The sequence below is a fragment of the Sinocyclocheilus anshuiensis genome, unplaced genomic scaffold (genome assembly GCF_001515605.1).
Source record: "Sinocyclocheilus anshuiensis isolate Anshui unplaced genomic scaffold, SAMN03320099.WGS_v1.1 scaffold637, whole genome shotgun sequence".
NCBI lineage: Eukaryota > Metazoa > Chordata > Actinopteri > Cypriniformes > Cyprinidae > Sinocyclocheilus > Sinocyclocheilus anshuiensis.
In genome coordinates this window covers 1,150,571-1,163,241 of record NW_015539816.1, presented here as the reverse complement: position 1 = coordinate 1,163,241, position 12,671 = coordinate 1,150,571, and the positions used below count along the sequence as shown (strand labels likewise).

Sequence of the window (12,671 nt, the reverse complement as noted above, 5' to 3'; positions counted from 1 at the left end):
GTTAGAACAAGCCATTTTAGGTAGGCGTGGCTGACTCTTAACTTTTATAAAGAATATTTCTTTGGATTTGAGACTTTAGTCTTTGCAACTTTACAGATCTTCTTTATGCACCAAGAGCTTGTAACACTCCAAAGAGAAAGGAAAAATTGAAATCGCATCATATGACCCCTTTAAATTAAAGCACTGTTTGTTTTATTTGTATAATATGTGTAGTTGTAATGTGTATCTTTTTTTCTTATTTTTTTAATAAGAAAGATAAAATAATGACAAATATTTTTATCTTCACCCACTTTGGCCTAAATATCTGCATTCTTTTTTTTTTTTTTTGTTACCTTGAAAGCCAATAACATGCAGGTATTGTATATAATCGACCAATCGTGGCGCGTGAGAAGGTGAGATCTACAGAGAACGATCAAAGCGATGCAAATAAGCGCACGTGTTTGTTCGTTCATTCGACTTGAAGCGTCGCTGCACACCAATCATTGAGTGACACCAAAATACTTTGAGAGTGATTCGAAAGTATTAGGAGCGGTCTAATCTGCTCTCTATAGCTCTCGTGACATACAGCGATCGATCTGCACAGTGCAAACAGCCAAAACCTGGATATTTTAGGCAATATAGAAATCCTGGCAAGGATGCGTCCTGTAAGGCATTGTCTTTATAATAGGGAAATTAGTTTAACTGTACTGCTCAGACAACTAAACAAAATAGTAAAACCAACATGACAAAGAACCGTGATAAAATCGTGATATTTCTAAAGAAAAAAATCGTGATATGATATTTTTTCCATATCGCCCACCCCTAGCATGAACCATGATGTCCGATTCGCAAGTGAATGACTCTTATTAACCTGTTCTTGTTAGAGTCAGTCATAAAGATTCACAGAAGATTATCAAACTCACTCGTTAATTACCAGATCAGTGAATTGTTCAGAACAGTTACTATGTTTAATATTAATTGTTAAATGAAAGTCATTTTTCAGTAATGTCTTATTCGAAATGAACTGTGAGACTTAAATCAGTCCATTTACTGATTTGTTGTTCATATAATCTGATACGTAACCACAACACAATTTTAACACAATAGTAAATTATTGATGGTATTTGGAGCTAATTTGTACTAAATGCAAAACGTTTGTGTAACTTAAAGCGATAGTTCACCTAAAAACTATTCTGTCATTAATTACTCACCCTCATGTCGTTCCAAACCCCCAAAAGTGTAAGCGCGGAAAAATGGAAGTCAGAAGCATGCAGATCATATTTATTTTGCGTTAGCATGAAGCTGCAGTTTCACAATACATGAATTACACTTACGAGTAACAGTAAAATGCTGCAAATAATTTTTTCTTGCGCTTGAAACGCGATTTACACCTTTACAAAGCTTCTCTTGCGCATGCAAATTTAATTTACGCTTACAGTCTTATGTACACTTCCACAAATATTACCCTGCGTATGCAAATCTTTTTGACGTCATTCTACCTTCATAGACATTGATAAAATAGTCCATGTGACATCAACCTTAATGTTATGAAGCTACGAGAACACTTTTTGTGCACAAAGAAAACAAAAATAACTTTATTCAGCAATTTCTTCTCTTCCCTGTCTGTCTTTGACGCGTGTAGTACCACCCACGACGCATGTGTGGGCATTCTTCTGCTTGCAAACAAGGTGCAACGCATCCAGGTTCTACATCAGAGCGCCAGCTCCTGCATCAACAGCATCATTACACGCATGCATGGTACTCTTGTGAATGCGTGTTGAAGACGGACAGGAAAGTGAAGAAATTGTTGAATAAAGTCATTATTTTTGTTTTCTTTGCACACAAAAAATGTTCTTGTAGCTTCATAAAATTAAGGTTGAACATGGACTATTTTAATAATGTCCTTACTACTTTTCTGGGCCTTGAACATGTCAGTTGTGTTGCTATCTATGAAGGGTCGGAAAGCTCTCAGATTACATCAAAAATATCTTAATTTGTGTTCTGAAGATGAACGGTTTTATGGGTTTGGAATGACATGAGGGTGAGTAATTAATGACAGAATTTTCATTTTTTGGGTGAACTATCCCTTTAAATTGTTGTCAGAATACTAAAATGTTTCTTTGTCATGAGACATTTTCATATATTTATGAAGTCAAAAGTTTTATTTGACTCCTGACTGTTTAATTTTTAGTGGCTCCCTAGTTGTTTCTTTAGTCTGGAGCCCTGTCAACCTGTCCAAAACATGATCTAGACAGTGATGGGTCACAGATGAGATGGGTGTGGATTGAAAAGACGCGAAACGAGGGGGGTGACTGGAAAGAGTCTTCTTTGAGTGAGCTAAAAGGCTGTATGATATGACATTAGTTTGCCTCTAACAGTGATTTAGAGATGGTTAGGGATGTTTGTGGATATTAGAGCCTTAATAGTGATTGATGGCTTGTGACTGGGAGAGCTCATTAGTATTGTATTACACATTTCTCATTAGTGCTGTATTAGGCACATCTAGCTGTCACGCTTTGATAGATTAAAGGAAGGTTCCACTTCGCTAAGGAATGTCAAACATCGCTGCCAGCTGAATTGTGTGATGGAATCTAAGAGCCAATCCCTTGTTTATTTATTTTTTTTGTTCTCAGTTTTTATTAAATGTATCACTACCAATAGTTTTACAACTTACCAATGTGCCCTTGAGCAAGACATTTAACCACGACAAGAAGAGGTGGGAATTATTTTTTGCACTTTGTGATTTTAAGGAGTTTTGATTCAATAATAGAATAAATTCAAGGCATCTCATTGCCTAAGTACTGTACTACGACTGATTCATCACCTGTGAACACGAAACTCTGAATAGAATACAGAGTTCAATTGCTCAAATTTATTAACTGAAACGTTATTGTCAGTTTTTGGCTAAATGAAAACTTTGATTTTAGTTTTGGTTCATAGTAAAAGATTAATTTCAGTCACTAAACTTAAAGGTATAGTTCACCCAAAAAAAATGTTTCTGCTGTCATTTACTCCTGTGTTGTTCCAAACCTGTATGAGTTTCTTTCTTCTGTTGAACACAAAAGAAGATATTTTGAAAAATGTTGGTAACCATTCCAAACAGGTTGCTGGTAGCCATAGACTTCCATAATATTTTTTTTTCCATACAATGGAAATCAGTGGCTACCAGCAACTCTTTTTTTGTGGTCAGCAGAAGAAAGAAATTCACGTAGGTTTGGAACAACAAGAGGGTGAGTAAATGACAGAAATTAAATTTTTGGTGAACTATCCAAAATGCGAACAGGTCTTTACTATAATGCACAATTACAACGTATTTGAGAAACAGTTGCATTCATGAGTCTTTTCTTTTCCCCCCATCTTGGTGATAATTGTACTGTACTGTAAGGCACTGGAAAGAATCTACGAAATGACAAATTAGTTGTAATTGGCAATTAGAGAGGATAGATCAGCATGCCTGCAGTGTAGACGCTCTGAAAGCCACCAGAGGTTTTTATTTTGTTACTAGGTATTTTTAGGTATCTTGTTTACATTATAATCTCATTTGCTTCAGCACTGGGGAGTGTTTTAACAACATAAAGGTGTTGTTGTTTTTCCCTCCAGTAAGAGAAGTTTAGAGCAGTTGCACAGCAGTGAGTAATTTCAGGCCCGTTGGACGCTCAGAGCTGTCTTGCATTAGTGTCTTAATATTGTGTAGTTCTTCTGATCCAGGTTCATCCAGTCTTACTCTTCAGATCTTCGGGGAGACAGACTGGTGTTTATCCCTTCTGTCCCATGAAAGAGTTCTTGGAGCAGGATGAGTCTTGAGATTGGAAAGCCTCAAAGGCAACGAGTGGCCTCACTTTTTTTTTAATAGAACCAGTGAGGTTCATGTAACCTTAACAAACGGGCAAGCATACACATGCACACCTTCAGTGCTCTGTTTGGCCTGGATAAAAGCCTGAATGCGGTTCTTTCATGTCGGTCCAGTTCAAGCGATCTTTAGCGCCCTTCGTTTTCGCACGCAAGGCTTAGACCGGAAAAACACACACACACACACCGGCCGTCCTAACATTCATTCGATCAAACTCTTTTTCTTTCTTTCTCCTTTTCTTTCTTGTCCTCCTATTCTTTTTTTGTTTCTCATCCTCCCATCTTATCCCTTGTTCTTTCGTGTATTTCCTCTTCTCTCACTCTTTCTGTCTGTTTCATGCTCTAAGCTGAGCAAAGTGGGTAAATCTGCAGATCTGCTGACAGCTGCCTTTGAGAGAGGCCCACAGAAGGGGGGATGAAAACAGCACAGAGGTGCACAGACGAATGGAGCTTTGATTTTTCAGTTGTTCGAGCCCGTAGACTTGGGCACAGCATTACGTTACATCAAATAAAGCTGTCGGCCCAAATTACATAGAATTGTGAGCAAATAACAATTCTTAAGTTCATCTTTATTTCCTGTTTGGTTTGTTTTTAAGTTTGAGAAAGGGATGTGGTTTCTGAAAGGTCAGTTTGCCCTCTAGTTAGTTGTCTCAGTGTCTGGCTGGCCATCTGTCCTCTCTGTGGTGAGTGCTGCTTAGTCACTGTCTGATCCTCCTCTGAACTGAACAGTACCACATCAGTCTCTCTCTCTCTTCGGTTTCCCATGTTTTCTTTCTTTCATTCATCCTTTCTTCCTGCCTGCCTTCCTTTCTTTCTGCCTACTTTCCTGCCTGTTTTACTTCCTTAGTAAAGTACCTTTTTACCTACCCACTTACATTCCTACCTTTGTTCCCTCATTCCTGCCCACCCAAAAACCTGCCCATGTACATGCTATCTGCTTTTCTTTTCTTCCTTTCTTCCCTCCTTGCTTCCTTCCCTCCTTCCTACCTACCTACATACTTATCTGCCTACCTGTCTACCTTCCTAACCAACTTCCTTCTTATCTACCTACCTACAGTACCTAACCACCTTCTTTCTTTCTTACGTCCTTCTTACCTGTCTACCTATCTGCCTACCCACCTTCTTCCTTTTTTACTTCCTTCCAGCCTGCCTACATAACAGATTTCCTTCCTATGTATTTTTCTGCTTACCCACCTATCTACATATCTACCTTCCTGCCCACCCATCTACAGTACCTACATATCTACAAAACCACATGACTTTTTTCCCCTTACTTCCTTCTTACCTATCTGCCTACCTGTCTCTCTTCCTTTTCTACTTCCTTCCAGCCTGCCTACATAACAAACTTCCTTTTTTTCTGTCTCCTTACCTACCTTCCCTCATGCCTACCTACTAGGGCTGCACGATAAATTGCATGCGATATTTAATGCACATCTTGTCAGTAAAGACGGTTCTTTGTTTTTGCCACTAAAGACCACGTTCATGTTTTTGCGCAGCTCGTCAGTGAACAATGGCTCTGTGTAGTTAATGCTGCTCAATGTGAAAGCCCGCAGGTGATGGAGATTTACCGCTGATTACAGAACCGGCTTTCTGACAAGATGCGCATTAAATATCGCATGCGATTTATCGTGCAGCCCTACTACCTACCTAACCATATTTCGTCCTTTCCACCTTCTTTCCTCTCCTTTACTTCATTCATACCTACCTACCTACCCTATCCCATCTGCCTACCCACCTTCTTTCTTTATTTCCTTTTTACCTACCTACTTAATCCTCTGCTCTACCTGTCTGCCTACTCACCTTCCTTCCTTCCTTCTTTGCTTCCTTCCTGTCTACCTACCTAGCAACCCTCCTTACTTCCTATCTACAGTCCTTCTATTCTTCCTCCCATAATTTATTTCTACCTATCTGTCCACACCACCGCCCATCTATCTTCTTTCCTTCCTTCCTTTTCAATAACTTCTAGTCTTTTATAATGATATTCTGATTCTCTTCGTCATTTGTTGTGATTATCATTCTCCTCGCTATGCCCAGGAGATGCATGCTAAAGTAGAGGAAGCCCATGGGGCTTTATGCTGAGTGGTGGTGGGGGTGGGGGGGGGGTTCTCTTGGACAGAGGTAATTTCAGGCCCGTTGGACGCTCAGAGCTGTCTTGCATTAGTGTCTTAATATTGTGTAGTTCTTACAGTTTGCCTAAAAAGGGTTCATTCAGTTCAGCAGAACTGCGTCTGCTGCCTTCTCCCTCTCTCTGGCTGTGGATCATTGTCAGGCCTGAAAGGAGCTTTGACCAGTTCCAGGCGACTGGTTCTGCACCATAAAACTCCATACACATTGATTAATGGGCTTGCCCCACAACATTGTGAATCCATTGGCATATACCAGGGCATTTTGGGATTGTCAGACAAGGAGGCAGTCAGTAAGTTAAGCAACACAGATGGTGCAAGACAGACAAAAAGCAGTTCAGCACAGACAAACAGAGAGTCCAACAAGGTCAGGCAGACGTATTGCTCATATGCAGCACAAAAGCTAGCAGTGATCTTATGTGATAGTGTTCTGTACTGTATAGCGGAGCGAAGACTGTATATATGTGGTTGTTCGTTTCTTTTCATTTTGCAGATGTCCATGTTATGGACAGTATGTGATAGGCTCCAAAGATAGCAGTGTATAGGTTTTAAAAAACCTTGCAGCAAAGGGTTTATTACAGAATCTCTGCCTTCACTTTACACTTAACACCCTCCTCCACTCCACACATGGTCACGCTCTATGAAAGCTGGCTGTGGTTATCACGGTCACCCTTCGCCTGTCCTATGAGTTTGAAAAATTAATGCGCTTTTGAGTGCTGATCTTACATTATCCATGAATCCAAGTTGCTTTGGAAACCCTGGGCTCCCACTTTTAGTAATCCTCCACTTCTTTTTCTCTTTCCTGCAGGGAGTTCCTCAGCTACCTTGTGCCAAGGCTTTATACAACTATGATGGCAAAGAGCCCGGAGATCTCAAGTTCAGCAAGGGTGACATCATCATCTTGCGCAGGCAGGTGGATGAAAACTGGTACCATGGAGAGATGGGCGGAGTCCATGGATTCTTCCCCACCAACTTTGTCCAGGTCATCAAACCTCTCCCACAGCCACCCCCTCAATGCAAGGCCCTGTATGACTTTGAGCTGAAAGACAAGGAGGCTGACAAGGACTGCTTACCGTTTTCAAAGGTGCTGGAAATCTATTCACAGTACAGACTTCGACCTTCATCTTTACTCTTTGCTCATTCACACACACCTTCCATTTACAAGTTCAAAAACAAATGGTAACACTTAATGCATTGGGTGTCATAAACTAACAATGAACATTTTTTGCAGCCTTTTTTAGATCCACCCCATGATCACTTAATTTGCATGGAAAAAGAAGCATCATTTCTTTTTTTGTATGTTTCACTTAAAATGAAAATAATACAGGTTTTGAAAGACATGGGGGTGAATACTTTTGGGGTGAGCTAACAGCACTGTTTTAATGTTGGAGAAATTGGAAAATGGAAAAACGGAAAAACATTTTCTACTGCTTGCGACTTAAGTGTTGATCCCCCCCGAGCCATTTGTGTTTTGAAAAGATTTTTATTAAAAAACAAACAAATGCCTGGCTTTCACTGATGCCTATGAGTTGCACTATTTTTTATAAACTTTTTAACAACTTGCCGTGAGGGCTTTTGGCTGAATAACAAGGAACCTGCTATTTTCTGTCCACCCTCAGGATGATATTCTTACTGTGATTCGTCGTGTGGATGAGAACTGGGCAGAAGGCATGCTGGGAGATAAGATTGGCATCTTCCCCATATCTTATGTAGAGGTGAGTCATATCAGTGCATTTAAAACTGTCATTGTTCCCTGATGTTTTCAAGTTTATATTTAGATTTTTACTGGAAACCTTCAAAATATTCTCCTGCATTTTATGAGTTTACTACCCTTTGTTGCCATTTTTGTTGTCACATCCTGTTCATTTGGCCGGTCTTTCACCCCAACCATGTCTTTGTTTCTGTTCTTGTTGAAACGCACATCTCTTTAAGATCTCAGAGATCTGTCAAATTGTTGCTAATTATTTGAGATGTATTAAAACCTCATCAGCCTTTTCATTTTTTCTGATGCAAATCTCAAAACATGAACATCCTTGTCTTTAAACACTGCTCTCTTGAATCACTCAACCTCAAGCAAGCATAGGTACAATTATCATAGCCAACTTCACGTGTTGCAGCAGCTTACATCTCACAACACCTCATGTCCCTCCTCCCATAAACATAGGCAAAAACCTTTATGAACCCTGGCAGAGCCAGCGTGAGCTTTCCACCAGCCACGTGTCTAACCTGTGGGGAAAAAATAACCATCAAAAGACATTCAAAAATAGCTTCTGTCAGAATAGTGCTGCTTAAATAGCATCTCTCTCATGCAGAGCGAGAGTATGAGGGAGGAGAAGGGGCGGAGGCTTTGAGCTTGAACAAAAGCCCTGGCAATTTTCACTAAACCAGACTTTTTCCCAGTGAATGCTTTTGAAAAAGTAATCTCTGATACCGGTGACATCAAAAGTGACATTCACTCAGGTACTTGATTGAAAGAGAGTAACGGGGGGAAAGGTTTTTCTGTTCCCATGTCACCTTCTGTCACCATAAATTTATGTTTTCAAAGAGTGACTTGGAAATGGAATCAGGCATGTGTCTTTCTTAGTAACGGTCACTTATGCACTAGGGCTGAGGGATATGTCAAAAATATCTTATCGATAATCGCCTTTAAAAATATCGCGATATCCGATAATATCGTCTACGTAAGCCCCACCTCCACCACGCCCCACCCCTGCCGAGACAACATTGCCGACATGCACCATAAACACACCATGTTCAGTTTGGTCTTAATTATTGCCACAAAGTTTGGTTTTACTTTTCTTAGTTTGGGCTTAAACTAACAGAAAACATTAGCTTTGCTGTTATTTTGGTGTTGCTAATAATTTCCACTCTGTTCTTATCAAATTTGTGTTTGAAATGAATTTCGTTTTGTGAGGAGAGCTGTTGAGGAAAAATAATAGAACCCAATTTTAAGTTCATCATGGTGAAGTTGGACATTCTGGCGGTGATTGTAAGAATGATAAATGCATGTTGATGTCATATAATATTGTCTTGAATAAAATATGCCTATTTTCCGATGTTTCTCTTTCTTTTTGGCATTATACACACAGAAAACAAGAAATGTTTGTGTAGACATTTCATGATGGTAAGTTGAATTTCTTTAATTATAACAATTGCAGCGTTGTTTTTAAACTTGTAGTTAACTTATAATGTATTTGATATTTATCATGTATGACTAAAATCATGCAGGGATTAAAAACAAATTCTGAGCGAAAGGATCCAATACACCCTTGTTTTCTTTCTCAGCTCTTTACGTTCACTTAAGACATAACCGATTGTATTTATGGGATATTTTGATATAATTCTGTGTGTATTTGTCCTTTCGAATGTGTAAGAATGCGAGAAAGAGAGCTCAGTCCAGTGTTCGCGTATATAAGAGGCGGCTTTTGTGCGTGCGTTTTGTGTGTGTGTGCAGCACAGAAAACAGCGCGCGAGTGCAGAAGCGAGTTCTATTTCGTCTTCTTACAGTTGAATCTTTTGAAATCACAATAAATGTGCATACAGAAATCGAGAAGCAGAATCGAAATGTATAATTTTATAACAAGTAATTTGATTCCTGACCTTATGCATCTGATCTGATTTCCGAAATTGGAATAGCTTTTCGATGCCCAACCCTCCTACTAAATTATTTCACTCTTGCATGCAAAAAGACCTGGTGATTATGGGGCTATGTAAAATATTTTTTACAACTTACTAGGTTTATCATTTGTCATTTTTTCCCGATAATGTCGATAATCGTCTGTTACCTGACTGTTGACATCGACATCGCGATACTTACGAGACATCGTCGATATACGATGTCATATCGCCCAGCCCTACTATGCACTATTTACTGTCTGACTGAGTTTGCAAGGGCAACACTGGGATAATGATGAGCTGATCTTGAAGTTATATTACATTTTATTACCACTCATCTTAGGTGAATCATATGAAATTACAGCTCGTTTTAATTCTAGGATTTGCTTTAGATCTAGTATTGTTTGCTCTACTAGTCAAAAGTTTGAGGATTTGGCTGGTGCTGATCCAACATCTTCTTTTTTGGGCATTATGTCTAATTTCTTGTCAGTGTACCTTGCCAATGTATCTCATATTGTTTAATTTATTAATACTTTCACAAATCATATAACATATGAATAAATGAATCCATTGTAACACTGCACCTAAGAACTGTGCCTGTATACAGCATCTATAGCAGAATTTAATCAATCCTCATCGTGACCTAGATCAGTGCGTGTTTAGGTGAAATTTGTGTAGGGTTCTTCATTTGATGGGCTGCTCTCATTTGTGTAGAAAGTGAGGTGGATGCTCGGGGTGATGGGTGTTGCTCTGTCATTAGCTGTAGACTCACTGCTCGTCTGCCTTTGATTTCAGTTTCACATGAAATCAGACATGGCCTGCAGTCCCATCACACCCACTGCCCCACATACTGTACACAGGGTCTTTGAACTCTTCCGTCACTTTTTACTCATCTCTTCTTGCTCAACACTTTTTTGTTGTTGTTGTTGCAGACGGTGCATGTAGCCACATTTAGATTATGCAGATCCAATACTCTCTGATTAAGTCAACTAAATGGTTATGTAGATCTTTTTCAGTTTGTTGATTAAAGATTCATTACTTTCTCTGTGTACTCCTGCTTCTTTCATTCTCTACAAGTACATCATGCCTTGTTAGATTACATTTAAAGAAAGTGTGCAAAATGTGCATATTGAGTGCTCAAATGGGCATTGTGGGTTCGAATCTGGCTCGCAACATTTCTAAAAGTCTAAAATTAGATACAGTAGTAATAGTATGTGGTGTAAAGTATTATTTACGTTTACTCTCTCTTCCACTTTCAGTTTAACAATGCAGCACGACAGCTTATAGAACTGGACAAGCCATCTGAATGTGGAGGAGACTCCAGTGAAGGGACGTCGTCCTCTTCCTCGGGCCCCCAGGCTAACGGCTCCCAGAAAGCCACTGGAGAGAAGAAGAACAGTAAGAAGCGACACTCCTTCACCTCTCTGACTATGTCCCATAAGCCCTGCCTGGCCCCTCCACCACAGAGACACTCCATGGAGATCAGCGGCCCGGTTCTGATCAGCTCCTCCAACCCCACAGCAGCGGCCCGGATTGGAGAGCTCAGCGGAGGCCTGTCCTCCAGCGCACCTTCACAGGTGAGAGATGATGAATGGATTGACACTCATGCAGCATATCAGAGCACACCATGCAGCCTTGTGTTGTGACTATGTTAGAGAGATTTGGTGATGGGGAAACAGATCATCCATAAGGAGAGGAAGATGATGATTATTTCAGCATGATGGTGGCTGACCTCTAAATGTTCTGTTCCTCATCCACTTTTTCTCTCTCCGTGTTATATATAGATTAGTTCTCATACTGAGTGGTGGTAAGGACATCATTTCTCACTGAGGATGAGCTTCTCAGCTGTGGCCATGGTTACACAGCCTGATAAGTTCACATGCACTCGCACACACACTCAGTACAGCAGGATCTGCACAGATGTATTAAAAATAGACTGAGGAAAGAAGAAAGTCAGGCTCAAATCGGACTCCCACTAATGCCTTAATTTTCCTTGGAAATATCTTGAAGTCCAGTCTCAAAGCATATGCGACATGATCACCTAAAACAAGGCTTTCTCATATACTTGGAGAAGTTTGTCTTGATAGGCTAATGTGAATGCTGTTTTCAAATTTACTCATTTAGCCATTGTTTATTAGGTACCACTGTTGATAGTATGTATGGATATGGTATAGTTAGTATGATTTTTTTCCAGACAAAATCATTTATTGTAGGGCTGGGCTATGTAGCTAATAATCATATATATACAGTATCTCACAGAAGTGAGTACACCCCTCACATTTTTTGTAAATATTTTATTATATCTTTTCATGTGACAACACTGAAGAAATGACACTTTGCTACAATGTAAAGTAGTGAGTGTACAGCTTGTATAACAGTGTAAATTTGCTGTCCCCTCAAAATAACTCCACACACAGCCATTAATGTCTAAACTGCTGGCCACAAAAGTGAGTACACCCCTAAGTGAAAATGTCCAAATTAGGCCCAAAGTGTCAGTATTTTGTGTGGCCACCATTATTTTCCAGCACTGCCTTAACCCTCTTGGGCATGGAGTTCACCAGAGCTTCACAGGTTGCCACTGGAGTCCTCTTCCACTCCTCCATGACGACATCACGGAGCTGGTGGATGTTAGAGACCTTGAGATGCTCAATAGGGTTTAGGTCTGGAGACATGCTTGGCCAATCCATCACCTTTACCCTCAGCTTCTTTAGCAAGGCAATGGTCGTCTTGGTCTCCGAAGGGAGGGGATCATGCTCTGCTTAATTTTATTTTTATTTTATTATTTTAACCCTTTTGATAATATTCGATACATTTTCTCATTCTCAGTTCTCCGTCTCTTACTGTCAATATTCTATAAATGTTATTATATACACTACCATTCCAAAGTTTGTGATTTGTAAGATCTTTTTTTTGTGTTTGAATATTTGATCAAACATATAGTAAAAAATAAATATTGTTAAATATTATTACAATTTAAAATAAAATAACTGTTTTCTATTGTAATATATTTAAACATTTAATTTATTTCTGTGATGTAAATCTGAATTTTCAGCATCATTACTCCAGTGTTCAGTGTCACATGATCCTTCAGAAATCATTCTAATA

General features: G+C 39.5%; 1 protein-coding gene across 2 annotated transcripts in view; it reads left to right on the top strand.

Moving 5' to 3' along the window:
• The window catches only part of LOC107683940 (E3 ubiquitin-protein ligase SH3RF1-like), a 74,076-nt gene that overhangs the window by 41,455 nt on the left and 19,950 nt on the right, over positions 1-12,671 (top strand). For both annotated transcript variants that reach the window (XM_016480018.1, XM_016480019.1), the window contains exons 3-5: positions 6,760-7,035; positions 7,571-7,666; positions 10,826-11,143. In XM_016480018.1, the coding sequence (XP_016335504.1) occupies positions 6,760-7,035; positions 7,571-7,666; positions 10,826-11,143 (690 nt within the window). The remainder of the gene's footprint in view (positions 1-6,759; positions 7,036-7,570; positions 7,667-10,825; positions 11,144-12,671) is intronic.